Below are 20,185 nucleotides of genomic sequence, written 5' to 3'. Positions count from 1 at the left end.
AGCATATTTAGGTCAACACCAATTTGATCCCTCGGCTCTTACATGTACTTGTGTGAATGAGCTCAGAAATGTTCAGACACTAGACCATAGCCCAACATATGCTAGAATATACTGTATTTAGTATCACTAAAACATTGTTTTGCATTGCACCCAGGACAAAATGTTCATAATTTCATCAGTTCAGTAGACCTACATGTGTAGACTCTAATGACAAATATATTGTCTGAAAATGTAAAAATAATAACATAAAACAAAAATCTAATATTGTATGCTATATAAAGGGGAACTTTGCTTGACTTCACCTAAGACATTCCCTAAGGGGTGACAACACCCACAGACCAAGCAAGTGTCAAGATTGTGACCAATAGTGGGATAAACCAGGTACATTTTGCCTTAAGTACAGTGTGTATCATTTAGAATATACTTAATGGATGATAATGTGTTACCTGTGAGTCCACAAAAAACATGGGTGCATGTCATTTTGAACAGGGATAATGATGCAATGTTACACTGGTTACATGGCCAAGTGCTGCAGTACTAACATTGATTACACAGAGCATTTAACTCACTGAAATGTGAATGTTATGACCCTCAATCTCTAGTTGATGTTCTTTGTATGCAAGAAAGTTGCAAAAACAGCTCTAAAAACAATACAGAAACCTGCACTTCATCTGGACATTGGTGATGCATTCAAGTACTGTGGGAAGGGTGGTTAAACAATGTATTCTTCTTGCATGGCTTTCAAGTAGACAATGAAGCTTGAACAATATAGGTTTCGTTTGGTATGTGGAAAAAATTAAGTTAAGTCAATGGAAATATGGTTATCTCTTTTAGGCTAACACATCAAGTGTTTATTATGAGTATCCACGGAGTCCTTGCTTCAACAGTTGTTTGCCAAGTTAAAACTCTAAACTACATTCATAAAAAGATCGTTTAGATGATTTAGTCATCTTGAATCATACCTTTGCTTTTTTATTTCAGCTACTGTAGACTTAAACCTTAAAAATAATACAGTTTAGCATCACAAACTTAAAAATCATAATAATACATGGTATGTACAGTGGAGAAAATTAGTATTTGATCCCCTGTCAATTTAGTTAGTTTACCAACTTACCAGGAAACGAACGGTCTTGTGATCATGGTGGAACTAATGTCTAAGGACATCAGGGACAAGATTGTAGACCAGCACAAGGCTGGAATAGGGTACAAGACCACCAGCAAGCAGCTTGCTGAGAAAGAGCCAACTGGTTGATTATTAGAAAATGGAAGAGGCACAAAATGACCATCAATCGCCCCTAATCTGGGGTTCCACCATCTAAAATCTCGCCTCTTGGGGCATCAATGATCATGAAAGAGGTGAGGGGTCAGCCAAGAACTGCAAAGGAGGGACTTGTTAATGATTTCAAGTCAGCTGGGACCACAGTCACCATGCAAGAAAACTATTGGTAACACCCGTAATGGATGAAAATCCGGCAGCACCCCTGCTCAAGAAGGCACATGTACAGGCCATCTGAAGTCTGCCAGTGATCTTCTGAATGATTCAGAGAAGGCTTATGAGAAGGTGATGAGGTCAGATGAGACCAAAATCAAGATCTTTGGCATCAATTCGAAATGTTGTGTTTGGAGGACGATAAATGCCGACTATTAGCCGAAGAACACCATCCCCAGCATCAAGCATGGAGGTGGAAACAATACGCTGACGGGGGCTTTCTCTGCTAAGGGGACAGGGTGATTCATCCTATAGAGGGGATGATGGAGGGGGCCATGTATCGTAAAATATTGGCTGATAACCTCCCTCCCCTAAGGCATGTTTTGCAAGGTGATCAAATACGCATTTCCCCCAATTAAATGCGTATTCATTTATATCTTTTTTTTAATGTAAATTTCTGGATTTTTTATATTCTGTTTCTCACTGTTAAAATAAACCTACCATAAGAAATACAGACTGTTCATTTCTTTGCAAGCGGTTAAACTAACTAAATTGGCAGAGGATCAAATAGTTATTTCATCCACTGTGTATAGCGCTTTTCCAGGTGCTCAAATACGCTTTTTGACGATTATTTGACATAAACCCAAATAGACCACTGATTTAAAATCAAGCGGTTTTGCAACATCTGATCAAGACATGGCATTAAAAATGTAATACCGACTGGAAATGTAGATCTTCTATCAACTCTTATCAAACTTAACATCCAAGCAACATAAGATCCTTAGTTTTGAATTCATGAAAAACTATTTTTTTTTAAAATGGTACATTTTACCTTGAGAATGCAATATAGAAAAACAATGCTTGGGCCATAAAAACTAAAACATCCCTTGCAGGTCTTACTACAGAACGAACAATTACTAAATGGCTCCCCATATCTGCAGAAGCACTTACTAAAACTGTATGTTATTTGGCAGTTTTTTTCTTATTTTACAATAGATTTGCCTAAAAGTATGCATTGTGCACATTTTCCCATTTCACAAAAATGTGTATTATAAGTCTTGATTATAATTATTGACGCATTAATGTGTTATCAAAGCTTGTAGCTAAACGTGAAGCTATTTTTAATCACTTTGTATAGAACAGGAAAGCTTGTGAATTTTACTTTAGATGTAACTTAAGTCTTATTTAAGTGTTGATAATATACATGATACACATCATTAATCCATATATGCAAAGTAACTAAATGTATTAAATAAATGTATTGGAGTAAAACTATTCACTATTAACAGCTGAATTGTAGTGGATCAGAAGTAAAACGTATCACAACATGTAAATACTAAAGTTAAGTACAAGTAGCTCAAACTTAAGTACAGTATTTGAGTAAATGTACTTAGTTACTTTACACCACTGCTTATATATTAATTTTCTTTGTTTGTATGATTTATAAGAAGTTGCATAAGCCATGATGTATTATCCACCACGTTGTTCCACAACCCATGAACGCAGCATAGACTGGATCGACCTTTCGCCCAGTTTAGCGTGCGGCAGTTCATCGGGTTTACCCTGACACTGCTGACTCTACAGGCCACGCCCACCAACGGCCACGCACCCTATTTCCTCCAACCGTCCTGCGAGCATGCACTGTTCACGCGTTCTCTGCTCTCTAATTGGCTGGAGCTCCGCACACACTTAATTGTGATTGGCCGAGTGTTGCCACCCGCCGGTGCGTGTTGTGAGATTTGTTTTCCTTTTTTTTCTCCTCCCCATGTTTTACACACACAGCTGAGAGAAAAGCGAGCCAGTCAGAGAAAAAAACGACCTCAACCCTTCCCCAGTGCAGACAGCAGCACTGGCAAGCGCCGTCTCTTTGTTCTCTACGGGCTTTGACAACAAAAAAGTGATATTTAGACATTTTATTCCTCAATGCCAGCGCGAAGATTTACAGAGATGGACTCAAACGGGGTAAGATTATTATTAATATATTTTATTTGTTTACTATACTTAATGTTACATTTGCAGTACAGTAACAACACTTGTTCACTGAGGGATTTGATATTTGAGTACTAAGGCTAAGTCGTCAGCTGATTTCAATGTATCTGTACAATTACATTTTATCATATTTGTGTCAAGTCAACGTCCCAATCAGCAATATTCAATTAAAATATAAACACTTGTTTTGAATACATATTTATTCATCAATTTAGTTTTAAAGTAATAATCTACGTTTATATGATAATATTACATGTAACTTAAACAAATACGGAAGCTTGTCAATGTTGCGAAATCGTTTAATCCGATTTTGCTTTTGTAACGGATGAGTAATATTTTTGTTTACTGTAAAAATGAATATGAAAAGTAATAACTTAATACACCTACTTCCTGATGCGAACAGCTTTATGGGGATTTCACATGGCTCATCTCGGCAGCACGTCACTGTTTGGTCTATATTTGGCGAGGGGAGGCGTCCTGGCACTGAGCCAGAGGCAGTGCATGCTGGGCTGGGGTGTAGTCACCAACTCCCCCTCTCTTCAATTGGCAGTATCGTGCAGTTTATCTGGGAATTTTAGTTTGGGAAACAGTGACGATGATAACTGTAAATACACATTTCCCCCCCATTCTGTTGACCAGAATGGGAGGAGAAGAGGGGGCTTTCCTTTGTTTGAATTTTCTGCCATGATCAAATATAAGGGGATTCGTGCAGTTGTGACTTACCCTGTTGACCCAGTGATGTGGTGATACTGAAGTACTTTTAGTTTCACTCCCTTTGTCTGAAGTTTATTTATTTGTTATTTTCAGGCTGAGTACATGGATCACTGCGGGTCCTATGCAAAGAGAAGGAGGCATGACAGCGAACATTCTGTCCTGGAGTACACGGACCTGGAGGCAGCTGAGGCACTGGTGTGTATGAGTTCTTGGGGCCAGAGTCACTTCCTTGGCAGCAGCAGGCCAAACCCCTGCAAGCCTAGACCCCTCACACCGGCTTCGGACTCCTGTGACTCCCTTATGCCGCCGGAACTTCCAGAGCCCCCAAAAGACTTTGTGTCCCTCTCCTCCCTGGTAAGTTACTCATCCTGATGTACGGGTGTCAAACCGTGGGAAAATAATATGTTAGTTTGGCAAAAACAGGTTTTCCCATTTGTAGTAAATGCAGGTGCTGAAATCACACAGAGATGGGAGACATTTAGAATACTAATGTTTGACATTCCCAGAGAGTTGATAGAGTGCATTTTCATCCACCCATTGTTATGTGCATTTACTTCTAAAACAACAAAAAAAAGACATACAAATCTTATCTTTGGAGTATGTGGAAAAGTTATTGTATTGCCTACAAATCTAAAGGCTACAAAGTGCAAATGTAATATAGCTGGCAAGTAAATGATGACATACATGAAGCATGTGACTTCAACATTCACTGAAGCTGCTGCTCCGTTTAAGAGTTCCACATGATCTTTGTACATTTTCTCACACATAAATCGTTAAATTACAGACTATAGTGAATGGAAACAATTAAATGTACAGGTTTTCTCAAAAATTTCAATATATTATGAAGAAAACCAGGTTATGGTTTTGGTTAAACCCTACGACTTTTTGATATTAGTGCATAAATATAACAGGTTTATGACATGAGGCTGGTCATGTAGTAGCCCCTCCTCTGAGTGACAGGATGATAAAAAGCTTTATAGCTCTTGAGGGCCCAGAATGATCATTTTCTTGTTTTTCTCTCCCTTCCCTCTCCAGTGTATGACACCCCCCCATAGCCCCAGCTTTGTCGAGGCATGCACTGCTGTGTCCTCACAGCACTGTAGCTCCGGCCTCCACCAACCTGTCCTGGCACCCATTGCTGAAAAGAGCCCCTCCCTCCTCCCTCAGCCACAGCCCTGCAGAGCCATGGTGACAAGCGTCATCCGCCACACCGCAGACAGCACCCCATTCCAACACCACATTCCAGTGGCCCCCGATCCAAAGAAAACAAGAGACACAATAATGGCTGCGACGTTCTTCCAGCAGCAACTCATTTCAAAAACTGAGCAGATAACCACACCTCCATCTCTTCCTGCTCCTATCACACCCACATTATCCGCCTCAGGAAGGGAGCAACACGCCAGTCTCTCAAAACTCTGTTTGAACAGTGTCTCCACCCCCACTCCTGTCAATATGCATATGCATAACGGCCCCCTCGCTCCCACGACCCTGTCACCGCCCTCAATCCACAACCCTCAAATCATATGCCAGATGTTCCCTGTCAGCAGCCAATCGGGTATAATCTCAGCCTTCATCCCCGGTGCGGTTCAAACGTCCCATTCTGGGATTCGGACCACCACCACACCAATCCTCCCCCAGCGCACTTTAGCTAACGGAGCCCCCGTCCAGCAGTCCCTCATCGTGGGCTCAGCAGTGCCCCAGGGCACGGTGATGCTGGTCCTCCCTCAATCCTCTGTCTCTCAGGCCCCTCACTGCCCTCAGACTGTCATGACCCTGGGCAACACCAAGCTGCTTCCTCTGGCCCCTGCCCCTGTGTACGTGCCAACTGGGCCCAGCGGGAGTACGGCAGCCACAAAGATGGACTTTTCCCGCAGGAGAAACTACGTCTGCAACTTCCCGGGCTGCAGAAAGACCTACTTTAAGAGCTCACACCTCAAGGCTCACCTAAGAACACATACAGGTGAGAGAAAAAAAAGGCACTGGATCAAGGATAGGGCAAGTGGTGGAGTAAGAGTCAGGAGGAATAATGATTGTCCAGCTAATTTTAGTGGAGGTCAATGTTTGTTGGCAGTCTCAAAAGCATCAAGGATTGTGGGTTAAAAATCCTTCATTGGTACATGGATAATAATCCTTTTCAGACCGCCAATAAACAGGGGAGGTTAACTTCATATAGAGGTCTTGGTTGTAACTGAGGATGTTGAATAAAAAGCGACCACAGATGAGTGTTGCATCCTGTTTGTTAAACTTTCTTGGCCATGTTATTCTTAAGAGTGAGCTCATTGTTCTATCAAGTTTCTCAAGATTTTATGACTTTTATCTGACTCATTTGCTGACTCCCTGCTCTCCCTGTTGCCCCCCCCTTAGGTGAGAAGCCTTTCAGCTGCAGCTGGGAAGGCTGTGATAAGAGGTTTGCGCGCTCTGACGAGCTCTCCCGCCACCGGCGAACACACACCGGGGAGAAAAAGTTTGTGTGTCCCGTATGCGACCGGCGATTCATGCGCAGTGATCACCTCACCAAACACGCCCGCCGCCACATGACCACCAAGAAAATTCCCTCCTGGCAGGCTGATGTTCGTAGCCTGAACAAGATGGCCACTGGCAAAACGCCTGCCTCAAAACCCGGCCTTGCCACAATCAGCATGCTGGTACCTGCCGGCACAAAGTAGACTATAATCATCCTACTTACTACCAAGATACCACAGGGACACATGCAGGGAGCAGCCAAGCACACAAGGCTGCTGCTGTTTTACTCATGGGAATGATAGAAAAAACATGCACTGGACTCTTTTTTTCTCTCTACTGCTCATTTGTACAATTTTCTTTAAAGGATTCTTTGTTTACTATGATATTAATGCACTCTTGCCAAAGCCTTGTATGAATTTTGTCTTACTCATTTCATTTTCTCTAGCTCTCCAGCCACACTTTCTCTGTGTCTGTGTTGATACTGATAGATATACATACTGTATATGTCTAAGTGAATGTATTGTTTGTTGTACTATGAAATGCATTTATTTGTCATATTTGGGAAAACATGATAAACAATGTAAATATGAATATTAACTATCAGTACTTTGATTGTACCTTAATTATATCTCCCTGTCTAACTTTTCATATTATTTAATACATATTTGTTATAAAAGAAAAAGATTAAATGAGTCAATCTTTGTTGATTTTGTGACCTTTTCCAATATCGTATCCTGGAAAAAATGAATGTGGGGTCTACAGAAGTTATAGTCAGCAATCTTTTACAGTGGTCTCATGCAGAAATGCAGTGAGTAGGACCTTCCCACATCCTGTGTGCGTCACACTGCAACTCCCCCACCACAATCCTCTTTTGGTCCACTGGCTGAATGAAGTGGTGGGATCATCTGGGGACATTGTGTGTTTTAACTCAGTGCTAGTGTGTTGATGAGTCAGCAGACAAGACAGACATATGTTTTACTTGTTTTTGAGGTAAATTACTGATCATTTGAGTCCATTCAGCACTATCACGTGTGGGCTAGGAACTGGTGGGGCTGTTGCATAATACACCAGGGTTTTGTTGACTTAAAATCTCTCAAGTCTGGTATAATTTAGCAAACTACTCATGTTCTTGTGTTTAGGGGCTACTTGTCCACATTTTAAGTATAGTGTAAGCATGGCAATTACAGTTAAACGTTATCAACAATGAAACTATTTCTCAGGTTCCCTCCAACAATACTCAAAGAAATATTTAGTGTTTAAAATTCCCATTTATATTTGGCTCACCAAGAGGCTAAGCCGAGCTTTGTACTGTGACGCGTTTGATAAATAATGTCAAATAATGTAATATTTGTAATTTAAAATATAATTCTGTGGTTGACAGTTTTATAGTAATAGTAACATGTCAACGGATGTGTTTTAGTAAATATTTATGCATAACAGTACAAATGAAGGGATACAATTGGTAATTTTCTCCCATCATTAGGGCCAAAATGCAGAGTTAGAAAGAAATTTGGAAAATCAGTGGAAAAGTTATAAAGTAAACAATAACAATAACAACGTTAGCATGCTGCTATCGAGCAGAACGCGTTTCTCTCTGCTGCTACCTACTCATTCATAAGCACTGTGGTCCCATACCCCAGTAAAAACACACCTCTCCCAATCAGGCACACACACACACTTCCTCAATGCATGAATGCAGCCTGAGCGCTGCCCTACACTGACATCTGCTGGTGGATCTTTTCATTTTAATTTTCTGTACCAGTGTAGTTATCTAAATTTAGTGAAATCATCTTGCAAAATAATGTTTTTCTTTTTAATACTAAGTATTGTTTTCAAGTTGCATTACAAATATGGTACATGCAATTATCATCCAATTATTTCAGTTATTGTGTGAAAGTGTCACCATGCAGGCTACAGCCACCATAACAAAGGTTCCTCGCGGAAGCGTTTCCCGGTAGCACCTTTCGTGTTGCTATGGATACATCAACACAACTAGGACCGTATGTTGCCAACTATAGGAACAACAGGAGATTGAATACATGGAAATTGACCTAAAGCAACAACAACCTTCGGATATTGGCGAGAATAGTTTGTAAAACTATTTAAATTTAGCTACCGATTTGTTTTTTTAGAAGTTTAGTTTGAGAAAGCTGTGTTGTCGGTGACTTTTTCACCTACGTCAACATCTCTCCTCGTAACCGTCAGCATGGCGGCTGGAGATAAGCTGAAAGAACTGAAAATGACTGTGGATGAAATCGACAGACTGTCAAAAGCTTTCAAAGACGAGAAATTCAAGGAGATGCTCCTCGATTACGCCCATGAGTTATCAGACCCTGAAAATAAGAAAAGGTATGAAGAAGAGATCAAACTTCTGGAACAGGAGAGAGGAAACACGATTGAATTCATCCATCCGAAACCATCCAGGGCTCTCAAGACGAGTGTGAACGGCAAGCAAAAGTGTTTTATCAACATCTGCAGCAATGACAAAGTTGGGAAACCTGATCATAAATGGGGGGTGTCTGAGGAGGGGCGCAGGGGACAGCACTGGACCCTGCCTCACAGTCTACACCCAGGGAGAGAGGACACAGATCCAAAGGGGAACAAGATCGTGATCTTTGATGTCATTTTCCATCCTGACACTCTCCACATTGCCAGCAGAGACAGAGGATTTACAAATATGGTTGACAGCACAGCCATCCAGGGAATTCAGGATCATTTTAAAGTGACTCTGGATAAAAACAACGTGAGGGAGATAAAATCTAAATACAAAGGCACCATGCAGCCCTGTGTCATCCGAAAACCCATACCTGGATATAAAATGAGCAAGCCCTCAGAGGAGCCTGACCCTCTTGCATTCCCATACCCAGATAACAAGAGACCTTTCCTGCAAACCAAGCCCACAAAATCACCTCCTTCAAAAAACATAATTGAGGATACACCGAAAAGCATCCCGCCTCAGAAAGCCAAAGAGCCAACCAAGCCGAACTACACAGTTAAATATCGATCGTTTACGGATATACAGGACTTCAGATATTCTCGAGACTCTGCCCAAAGCCCCAGGCCCAAAGAGATAGTGGTTACGATCAACATGCCCCTTCTGAAAGCGGCCACAGAGGCCAGCCTTGAGGTGAAAGAGTGTCGGCTGCTGCTGCTGGAGTCCAAGAAACCATCCTATAGGCTGGAGCTGCCCTTAGCTTATGCTGTGGATGAAGATAAAGGAGAAGCTAAGTTCAACAAACAGAAAGGACAGCTCACAGTTACACTGCCTGTCCTTCCTTCTAATGAAGCTTTTGATTTTGCTCTAGGGCATGCTCAGACTAGTGTTAGTGATGATGAGAGGCAGGAGAAGAAAAATGAGTTGGAAGAGGAAGGGGATGATCAAAAATGCATTGAGGAGGATTTGAGAAAGCATATAAGGGAGGAGACAGTTGAAGAAGAGAGGGGTCAAGGTCAGGACATAGGAAAGGAGCAGATGAACAAAGGCCAGGAATCTGAAGGAGAGAAGGAAACATGGAGAAAGCAGAAGAGGGGAGGAGAAAATACTAAAGAGGAAATCAGTGTGGAGGAGGCAAAATGCAAGGAATCGGAAGAAAAAGGCCAAAAAGGTGTGGCTGAGGAGAAATTCAAAGAGCAAAAGCAAAAAAGTCTAATCGAAGTTGGAGAGTTTAACCTAGAGAAAAAGGAGCCACATGGAGATAAAAAGGATCCTGGTTTTACAAGTTTTCAGGGCGACAGTGTTGATGTTTCTGCTGAAGGAGGAAACGCATTGCCTGTGGAGGAGACGCTTGTGGCCTCACCTGAAACAGAAAACCACATTGTTTTAATCCCTGCTGAACATTCAAGTTCCATAGGAATACAGGGAGAAGTAAATCCGGAATCTTGTTTGGAGTCACCAACTAAACTGAAGACTTCAGACATCAACGAGGAGACTGAAAATAAAAATGAGAATGAACATGGAAATGAGGTGAGATGAATCCTGACTCATCCTAAACATTCATGTTGACCTAAAAGTAAAAAAGTTTGTGTGATCAAACTAAGCTGCTTATATAGTTTTATATTTGTTCTGTTTCTTTCTGTAGGTGGAAGATTCTTCATTCCTACTTCAGAGATCCAGTGAGGAATCCCAAATCTTCTTAGACGCTAAAGCTCAAAACAAAATAAAGGGCTGCAACATTTCCCAGGAGTCCAGTGAGATGCCTGCAGCAGAGGAAGCAAACAATTCAAGCAGAGGAGGTTCAGACAACGGTGTGTCCGCCTTCCCTGAGGAATCGAGGAAGAGCATGGATGAAGACGACCTGCCGATGGAACAAATCTTCCGGACACTAGGGCCAGCAAGAAAGACACCAACTGCGATATTGAGGGAGATTGATGAAGATGGGAATGAAAAGGTCATCAGTGATCACTCCACATCTGCTGGGTTCATCTTCCAAAACTCCCTGATGTTTGAGCTGGACTAAGGAGTGTGTGCAAAGCTTCATAGGAGTTTGTAATGCCAGTATTTTTTCTGCAGTGTCGAAAAATAAAATGTTTTCATATTTTCAATACCTGACCTTTCTGTACAGTAGTTAAATGTATGACAAATTCCTCTCTTCCCAGAACAAAACTGATTTGGACCAAAAGTTATTACTTTTATTTTATTAAATTCACATTTATATAAGAATTGTGGGTCGTTATAAACAGTAAAACCAACTCCACACGGCCAAAACACACACTGACCCTGAGGCACTGTGTTCAGGTAAAAAATATAAGTCATCTAAATTTCTTTATTCCTCTGCCTAGTAGAAGAAGTAGGTCAAGAAAGAGAGTCTGCAGTTTGCTTTAACGGGCAGATAGAAAATAAAAAAGATGACACTTAAACTGTCACTTTGTGTAAGTGCTGCTGCCCACTGTCATTATATAAAATCAGTGCCTCTCAGTTACAGATGGAGCAGGTAGGCTGGAACTGCATTATAATAGAGTGTTAGTGTTATAACCCTCTTGAAGCACTTTTAAAAAGCTAAACAGAGTCATAATTCACTTAAAGGCTAAACAAGAACACTGTATCCTCCAGCAGGGTCTCAAATGCTAAATCCACAGCAGTATTGGTGTGTTTCTTCTCCAAAAACAAAGAGTTTGTTCTTCATCATCTGACTCCTCTCTGGAGGGACTTGTCTAAAAACTCAGAGTAGCAGGATAGGGAGCAGAAGTGCTGCTGCACCGGAGCATCTGTGCCCCCCATGTCGTCCACCAGGACCACCGTGTGAGACACTTGGTGCAGGTTCATGCTGACCGCCGTCTTGATGTAGTAATTGAGGCAGATGCGGCCACAATAGCAAGTCTTGGCTACCTCGAGGTCCCGACAGAGGTGGGCTGGGATGAGGTGTGGTCCGTATGGTAACCTGCGGGGTGAGTAAAAAACAAAGACAGTTAGGAGTTTGATATAAGTTTAAAAAAAAATGGAAACTTAACATTTCAGAGATGGTAGAGGTACCTTTACACAAAAAAAAGTAAGAGATTAAGATCAAGCGGTTGATTGACAAGACTTTTTTTTCATGAGGTTATTCAGAATCAGAATACCTTTACTTGTCCCACAGAGGGGAAATGGTATGTTGGTTACAGCAAGTAAAGAGCCAAATATAGCTTAGTAATAATTAAGAAATATATATTATAAAATACACCTCCAATACCAGTTACAGTTTTGAAATATAGCAACCAGATAGTATTAAAGGGGGAACTTCATATATATTGCACAGCTACAGTGGTATGCAAAAGTTTGGGCACCCCTCTGAGATTTCATGACAATTTGCTTTTCCTTTATAATAGAAGATCACAGCAACAACATTTGTTTTCCTACAAAGATGTAGACGTTTTAGTGTTTTCCAGACCAAAATTCTTAGGGTAGCATTACATAGTTTTATTATAATAAAATAAAATGCAAAAAATGGGATGTGCAAAAGTTTGGGCACCCTTATAAATAGCATTCATTTCAACACCTGTACGGATTTATAGCTGACAGGTTGCTGCACAAAATTGCTTTGATTAGCTCATTAGACCTTCAATTACAAAGACAGGTGGAACCAATCATGAAAAAGGCTATTTAACATAGGTAATAGCTGGCTGTGCCTGGCCTAGGTTCTTTCTTAGGGAGTGGCAAGATGGGGACCTCAAAACAACTCTCCACTGACCTGAAAGCTAAGATAATCCAACATTATAAATTAGGAGAAGGGTACAAAAAATTATCTGACAGGTTTAAACTGTCTGTCTCCACAGTCAGAAACGTAGTTGTGAAATGGAAGGCCACAGGAACAGTCCGTGTGAAGGAAAGATGTGGTAGGCCGACAAAAATAGGGGAAAGGCACAGGCGAAGGATGGTGAAAATGGTCACAGAGAAGCCACAGACCACCTCCAGAGAACTACAACAACATCTGGCTGCTGATGGTGTAGTTGTTCACCGTTCCACAATCCAGCGTACTTTGCACCAGGAAGAGCTCATTGGAAGGGTGATGTGCAAAAAGCCTTTCCTGAGTGTTAATCACAAGAAGAGTCGCATGAGGTATGCAAAAGCACATCTGGACAAGCCAGAAGCATTTTGGAACAAAATACTGTGGTCAGATGAGACCAAGATTGAGTTATTTGGTCATAACATGAACAGGTATGCATGGCGAAAAAAACACACTGCATTCAATGAAAAGAACTTGTTGCCCACTGTAAAATTTGGTGGAGGATCTATCATGTTATGGGGCTGTGTGGCTAGCACAGGTACTGGAAAACTTGTTAAAGTTGAGGGCCACATGAATTCCTTACAGTACCAGGAGATTCTTGACAAGAATGTTCTAGAGTCAGTCACAAAGTTGAAGCTACGCCGGGGTTGGATTTTTCAGCAGGACAATGATCCTAAGCACCGATCAAAATCCACCAAGGAATTCATGCAGAAGCACAGGTACAATGTTCTGGAATGGCCATCCCAGTCCCCAGACCTTAACATCATTGAAAATGTATGGATTTATTTGAAGAAGGCTGTCCATGCACGGAGGCCAAGAAACCTGACTGAACTGGAGACGTTTTGTGTGGAAGAATGGGCCAAAATACCACCTGCCAGGCTTAAGGGACTTGTCTGTGGCTACAGGAGGCGTCTACAGGCCGTTATTGCAGCAAAAGGAGGCAATACTAAATATTAATGGAATTATTTCTTAGGGGTGCCCAAATTTATGCACATGCCTATTTTTGTTTGAATGCACATAAACATGTTTCTGTTTGACCAATAAAAGTTATTTCACTACTGAGATGTTTCTGTTACCATAAGGTATAACATATGTTAAAATGAAGTTGCTGCTTCAAAAGCTCAGCAAGTGACAAACTGATGCAGTGGTTTTCCTAAGGGGTGCCCAAACTTTTGCATACCACTGTATTTATGGTATATATATTATATATTACCGTATTTTCCGGACTATAGGGCGCACTGGATTATAAGGCGCACTGTCAATGAATGGTCTATTTTTGAAATGTTTTCATATATAAGGCGCACCGGACTATAAGGCGCATTAAGCGAAATGTTGTTACCTCCAGCGTTGTTATACTCTATACCGTAGTGAAGAGCAGCTGGGTATGTGACACTCTGAGCAAAGAGGAGGGGGAAACAGCGGAGCTGGAGTAATCCTTTTTTATTGTCTTCGCCGACAACGCAGCCAACCTGGCAACATCTTCACTTTCCCAAAATTACTTCTTCCGCACACACACGCCCACCCGCTGTCGCTCTCCTACACACTCCTTTTCTACATGCCGTAAAACGGATACATATTATATAATTATTAATTATATAACAGAAACAAAACAGTCAGATAAGTCAGTAATAAGTTCAGTTATAACACGTAAAATACGTATCATTGATTCATTAATGTTGAATTCTCTCCCAGCTGCTCTATTCCCATGTTCTACTGCGTGACTGATAGCCTCGAGTTTGAAGTCCGCGTCGTAAGCGTGTCTCTTGACGGGTGCCATTTGGTGCAACTCCACGACGCTCCTGACTACGGTAGCCGTAATGCTGCAAGCGGTGCGGATTTGTAGTTTACCAAAGTCGTACTAAAACATTTTGACAGAGCGCCGTGAGAGCTGTGTACCACACAAAATCACTTCGAGGTCAGTAAGCACAACCAGAATTACCGTAATCCATATATAAGGCGCACTGGATTATAAGACGCACTGTTGTTTTTTGAGAAAATTTAAGGCTTTTAAGTGCGCCTTATAGTCCGGAAAATACGGTACACATAAATGGTATTCCACAACAGGGGTGTTACAGTCTTAGTTGTTGTGTTGGTTTGGGGTGTCTACCAGGGGAAATGATGGTTGTAAAGTAAAGTTGGAACCTTGCAAAATGAAGCACACAAGTTGTTATTTTTAATACATTTTGATTGTTATTTTAATGATTTTTAACGTTTTCTTTCTCATAAATGTAACCTAGCAATATACTCACATTTCCTTCCAGTAAATATGTGACTAATTGCCGAGAATACACAGGAATGTCAAGAGTTTTTTTGCTAAATAATACCTCTTCCCCTAACCCCTTTTTTAACATACAAACATAGATCTTTAAATCTTCTAAATCTACTGTGGCCCTAATGTGTATGATATATTGAATTATGTTCAATTCTCACCTGAGGTTGGCAATAGCTCTGGTAGCCAACTCTTGTAGTGGAAGGGGGAACGTAAGTTTCATTGTGTGGTCCAGAGGGTTTGGTTGGACAAAGGGATTGCCAAACAGGTCCAGGTTTTCCAGGCTCAGTTTACGGAAGTCATTGGGCAATACAGCTAGCTGGTTATGCGCCGCCGACAGGAACCTCAACGAGGAGAGTCGGCCTACGTGGAACGGCAGACAGATGAGCTCGTTGTCGTCCAGTTTGAGGTTCACTAGTTCTTTGAGCTGGCAGAACTGAGCGGGGAGGGAGCGCAGTCGGTTCTGGCTGAGGTCCAGGAGCTGCAGGGTCCGCTGCAGTGTTGACAGGCAGAGCGCCTCGCTGAAGGCTTCCAGGTGGTTGTTGTGGAGGATGAGCTCCGAGAGGCAACCAAGGTCACCAATAGTGGCAGGTAGTTTCTTGATGTGGTTGTTACTGAGGTCTAGCTTCCGGAGAGCTGCAAAAATAAACACAAATACCACAACTCAACTAAATAGGCATAAATATATTTTTGGGAAATATATTTTGGAATATATTGTGTGGCCAGATCGTCTCACTCTACCTTTAAGGGACAGCATCCGCATGTCCACGCGGGACAGTTTGCAGTAGGAGACCTGCAGCTGCTCCAGAGAGTAGGGGAAGCTGGAAGTGAGGGGGTAGTCCTTCTTGGAGATGATGCTGAGCTTCTTCTTGGGTTGCTCCACATCTCTGGCACGAACAGGAGTGAGCGTGGAGAGAGGAAGGCTGCTGGCGTCACTTCCTCTGTCCGCCAGACGAGCAGCTGAGAGGAAGTTCTTTAAGCTGTTTGCATCAGCCTGCAAATAAATAAATTAACAAACATGTGGATTTGTAGGTGAGACACACAGCAAACCCACAGTATCTCAGGTAGACTTGTATGACCGGATTCTTTAAAATACCTGACCTATTTTCCTATAATCCATCTTGACACACTTAGTTTGAATGAACATTATGTCTGCTAAACTAAATTCCCTTTTAACATAATGTATACAATTGTGAGTGTCATGTAGGCTTGCTAAAATACTAACATTTGACACTTATTTCATGTCTGGAAATGTATACTCTAGGCTTTTTGAGGCATTTGAAATCCTTAAATGTTTTCTTTTTTATCTCAAGTCAACCTTTAATTAAAATTCCCAATAAATGGGATACATAATTGATATGATTATGAAAGCAGCTAGGACATGTTATTACAGTATTGGTCAAACTTATTGGGTTTAATGCTGATCAGGTTAGGTGACTTTTTTTTTTTTTTAAATGGCCACATATTTGGGTGCTACAGCTATAAATTTGAACATTTATGTCTGATTTATCAAGTAATTAAATCATTTTCAACAGTTTTTGTGAACTTGCAGTTTCTACTGTTTACCTGCCAAAGTGGCATTAGTCTGTTTCCGGGTGTGTGCTCTTCATTCAACGGGACAGGTTGAACTATGTTAGAAGAATCTAGGTGAAAGGTCACCATTGACCTCAAAACAGCCAAGAGGGCTTTACAGCGACTGAGAACAATGAGGCTGAATCAAAAACCCAGTCACAACAACCCAATGTGTCTGTCTAGTTGATAAATGAGCGAGTAGACAGTTTGGCTCTGGTGTAGTTGTTTCAACCAAAACCTGAAAATCTTGCTCTAGGCGAAAAACAACCCCTGGTCCTCACTTGTAACAACCTTTAAAATGTAGTTACAACATGTTAGATGGCGTACTTTGCTCAAACAAATGTCCACAGCAGGTTCCTTTATTCTCACAGTGGCTTTGCCTTCCTCCACAAACCAGGTGAAGAACTTCTCTATGTTGTTTTTCAGCTGCAAGAGAAAGTTGGCAAATGTCAGTGATAGAAAAAACATGACACAACAACAAGAGAGCATTTCACTATCTCAGCAAGTGCAGACAACTACTGAAAGCTTTGAACCTGATGGTAAACAGGCAATATATTGTATTTACCGCTGAGTTGAGTTAATTGAAAACAAAAAATATAATTACAGATGATGCAATGTGTTACTAATGTAATGTTTAATTGTGTCCAAATTTCCATTGGAAGTTAAGCTGGGGAATTTTGGAAATATTTCATATTAAAAACTTTCCATGGGAATAATGGGAATTAATGGGAACTAACTGGGAATTGATGCAATGGCATGAAAAGATATATAGTTAGGCTAGCTAAACAACTGGAATGATCTTCGAAACATCTTGCAGGAGACAGATAAAAACAGCAACACATGTGAGGTAGCTAGCATCTTTATAAGAGTGCCTCATAGTTGGTAAATGAAGTGATGCTAGCTATGGCTTATTTAGCATTTAAGTTATCAGCTAGCTATCAAGTAGATGAATACATTTGTATGCGATATTTGCAATTTAAACATAAAATAAATATATTACCCCATAATATCATCAAACCTTACAGACAAATAAGTCCACAGGCTCAAATGTGTGGCTTTAACAGTCTTGTGCTTTGGGCTCAATAGTGTGGTCTAGTCTTCTAGAAATCATATGTGCATGTGATGGAGGAATGCACAGTGCCTTTAGGGGGTGTGGTCTCAATAGCCATGCAGTAAGCAGTGTGCTCTGTGCATGTGATTGAGGAATGGCATGGATATACTTGGACGGCATCTGTTTGTTTTAGTCAAGATTATGCTAAAATATACTTTCCCGCAACTATATTTAAGTTCCCTATGAAGAGCAAACCTTACATTTAGAAAATTCCAAGTTTATTCCCATAATTCCCATTAATTCCCAAGGAAAGTTTCCATCTTTGAAAATTCCCTTAATTTTGCAACCCTAATTCCAGTATTACTGACGTGTAATGTGCTTTTTTATGTGCATTGCTTGTTTGCTGTTGTGCCCTATCAAAACGTTCTGTCAAATGCATACTGGGAAGGGGTTTCAGTCTCCTTCCTGGGTGGATGGACTACATAAACAGACCCTAAAAATAACACAACTTTATAAGAGTACATGTAAAAGAAACCATAATTTAATACACAACATAGAAATTCACAAAATATTTAACAAGCAGCTTTTGTTTTGGTACTTTTGAAACTCCTGTAGTTGTGTATGTGTATGCTGGGTATTGTTAGGTGAGGTTAACCTACTGTTTTCATACTTAAGCTCGCATGATATGCCCTTTGAGTGATGATTAAATGACCTTGAATTAAAGGTGAATAAAAAAAACCTAGGCCAACAAACACACACACACACACACACACACACACACACACACACACACACACACACACACACACACACACACACACACACAATATGAATAGATCTGTAGTTGTAACGTTTAAAAACCAGCAGCCAGGTGTGTAAAGTAACTACTAGGATTTGAATTAGGCCTAGTTGCTACGTTGCACTTCTACCCCACTACAAATCAAAGGTAAATCATTTAATTTTTCTCCACTACATTTACGTAGTATCTTAAGATACTTTGCAGATTCTGTTTCATGAAGTGAAATAACACTTAAATAAGACTTTAGTTACACCTTGAGTTAAATTCACAACCTACCCTGCAGCATACAAAGTTATTCAAACTAATTCCACCTTTACCAGCTTTTATAACACTAATGCATCAATAATTATAATCAAAACATGTCATTTATATTATTCGGAAATGGGTCAATTTGCATAATGAGTACTTTGTTACTTTAAGTATATTCGATGGTTATACTGACGCAGGACTTTTACCTGTAACAGAGCATTCCTACACTGGTAATTCTACTTTGACACATTACAACGCCTGAGTACTTCTTCCATCTCTGCCAGCAGCCGTACAGTTAAAGCGAACAACAACAGCAGACACTGACCTTGTACTTGGAGCCTGCTCTGTCCTTAGCTGTGCAGATCATCATGTAGATGTTGCTGCGTTGACTCGTCTTGTCCACATGTTTCCCGATGGACAGCACCGCTCTGATCCCCTTCCCTCGGTTCCTCATCCCAAACGAGGGGAGCATCCGATTCACCACTTCCACGTCACACTGCAGCTTCATCGTAACCGAGGGCTTAATAAAAAAACAAATACTTAAAGGTCCGGCCTAATGCCGAGTCAGAGTAGATGTTTTAAATGCATGCTGGAGAAAAACAGAAACTTCCGCGAAAAAAGTAACGTCATAGAGCTTAGATAGACTTCTTCACGGATGTCAACAACCACCGGTACAGGCGTCTCTACTGCGCAGCAACTGCTCCTGGACGCCTGTGAAGACTCGTCATACAGCGGGGACTCTTTGAGGCTTTACCGGGCAGCTACCGGGAGCGTGTCGGTATCTTGACTGAGAGTAAAAGCTCCAGGATATTCGTCGGTTGTCAGTTCGCTGCTGGTTAGCTACCGTTAGCATGATCAGGCGCGCGCCGGAAGTGACGTCACGGAATAGCCAGTTAAACTCAGCGCGGGATCGGTTAGCAGGAAAGGGAACAGACGTGAAGACAGACGTGTTTTTAATGGACAAAAGGGACTATAGGCTTTATTTACTCATGCACTGTAGTGTACAATGTTGAGTTATTGTACTAACATGTGTATTTACATGTTATGCTACCATGTACCTTTACTACATTTTAAGGGCTTTACTTGTTGTGTTAGTTTTAACAATTATATGAAGAAAATAACGACGACTACTACTATAATTATAACAAAAATAACAAATAGATAAAAATATATGTCAGTGTTCAGACCAATGTCTCTGGGTATATTTAAATGAATGACACTTGTTTTTGTATTTGTCACATATTTAAGATAATCAAAAGTAGCAAGTCATAGTAGTTACTTGCAAATTTAGATTTTTCATTAAAATCCCATGGCTATCCTATACGTGGATTAGTATTGATATTTGGAAACAGTAGTTTAATATACTGTCATTATTGTAACATTCGTCAATTAGCTTGGTCTGGTGGCCTGATATGTAAAAAAAAACCCACAGTTTTTGTTTCATATTTAC

General features: G+C 40.9%; 3 protein-coding genes across 3 annotated transcripts; 2 read left to right on the top strand and 1 right to left on the bottom strand.

Moving 5' to 3' along the window:
• Window positions 1-3,196: 3,196 nt before the first annotated feature.
• Window positions 3,197-7,292, top strand: LOC134881866 (Krueppel-like factor 11). The gene is made up of 4 exons (XM_063909457.1): window positions 3,197-3,391; window positions 4,226-4,486; window positions 5,168-6,092; window positions 6,497-7,292. The coding sequence occupies exons 1-4, from the start codon at window positions 3,353-3,355 to the stop codon at window positions 6,796-6,798; spliced, it is 1,527 nt and encodes a 508-aa protein (XP_063765527.1). The 5' UTR covers window positions 3,197-3,352; the 3' UTR covers window positions 6,799-7,292.
• Window positions 7,293-8,618: 1,326 nt separating this feature from the next.
• Window positions 8,619-11,137, top strand: dnaaf2 (dynein axonemal assembly factor 2). The gene is made up of 2 exons (XM_063909318.1): window positions 8,619-10,559; window positions 10,675-11,137. Exons 1-2 carry the CDS (start codon window positions 8,802-8,804, stop codon window positions 11,050-11,052), a joined length of 2,136 nt encoding a protein of 711 aa, XP_063765388.1. The 5' UTR covers window positions 8,619-8,801; the 3' UTR covers window positions 11,053-11,137.
• Window positions 11,138-11,202: 65 nt separating this feature from the next.
• lrr1 (leucine rich repeat protein 1) lies at window positions 11,203-19,658 on the bottom strand. The gene is made up of 5 exons (XM_063909687.1): window positions 19,061-19,658; window positions 16,964-17,062; window positions 15,806-16,058; window positions 15,226-15,700; window positions 11,203-11,973 (listed from the first exon to the last, which is right to left on the bottom strand). Exons 1-5 carry the CDS (start codon window positions 19,241-19,243, stop codon window positions 11,718-11,720), a joined length of 1,266 nt encoding a protein of 421 aa, XP_063765757.1. The 5' UTR covers window positions 19,244-19,658; the 3' UTR covers window positions 11,203-11,717.
• Window positions 19,659-20,185: the final 527 nt, after the last annotated feature.

The sequence above is a fragment of the Eleginops maclovinus genome, chromosome 19 (assembly GCF_036324505.1).
Source record: "Eleginops maclovinus isolate JMC-PN-2008 ecotype Puerto Natales chromosome 19, JC_Emac_rtc_rv5, whole genome shotgun sequence".
Classification (NCBI taxonomy): domain Eukaryota; kingdom Metazoa; phylum Chordata; class Actinopteri; order Perciformes; family Eleginopidae; genus Eleginops; species Eleginops maclovinus.
This window is presented reverse-complemented; position numbering and strand designations above follow the sequence as displayed.

Coding starts and splice junctions, on each gene's coding strand:
- LOC134881866 (XM_063909457.1), top strand. CDS start 3,353: ATGCCAGCGCGAAGATTTACAGAGATGGACTCAAACGGG. Junction 4,487..5,167: donor TTGTGTCCCTCTCCTCCCTG/GTAAGTTACTCA, acceptor TTCCCTCTCCAG/TGTATGACACCCCCCCATAG. Junction 6,093..6,496: donor TCACCTAAGAACACATACAG/GTGAGAGAAAAA, acceptor CCCCCCCCTTAG/GTGAGAAGCCTTTCAGCTGC.
- dnaaf2 (XM_063909318.1), top strand. CDS start 8,802: ATGGCGGCTGGAGATAAGCTGAAAGAACTGAAAATGACTGTGGATGAA. Junction 10,560..10,674: donor AGAATGAACATGGAAATGAG/GTGAGATGAATC, acceptor TTCTTTCTGTAG/GTGGAAGATTCTTCATTCCT.
- lrr1 (XM_063909687.1), bottom strand. CDS start 19,243: ATGAAGCTGCAGTGTGACGTGGAAGTGGTGAATCGGATGCTCCCCTCG. Junction 16,059..16,963: donor TGGACATTTGTTTGAGCAAA/GTACGCCATCTA, acceptor ATTTATTTGCAG/GCTGATGCAAACAGCTTAAA. Junction 15,701..15,805: donor GCGGATGCTGTCCCTTAAAG/GTAGAGTGAGAC, acceptor TTATTTTTGCAG/CTCTCCGGAAGCTAGACCTC.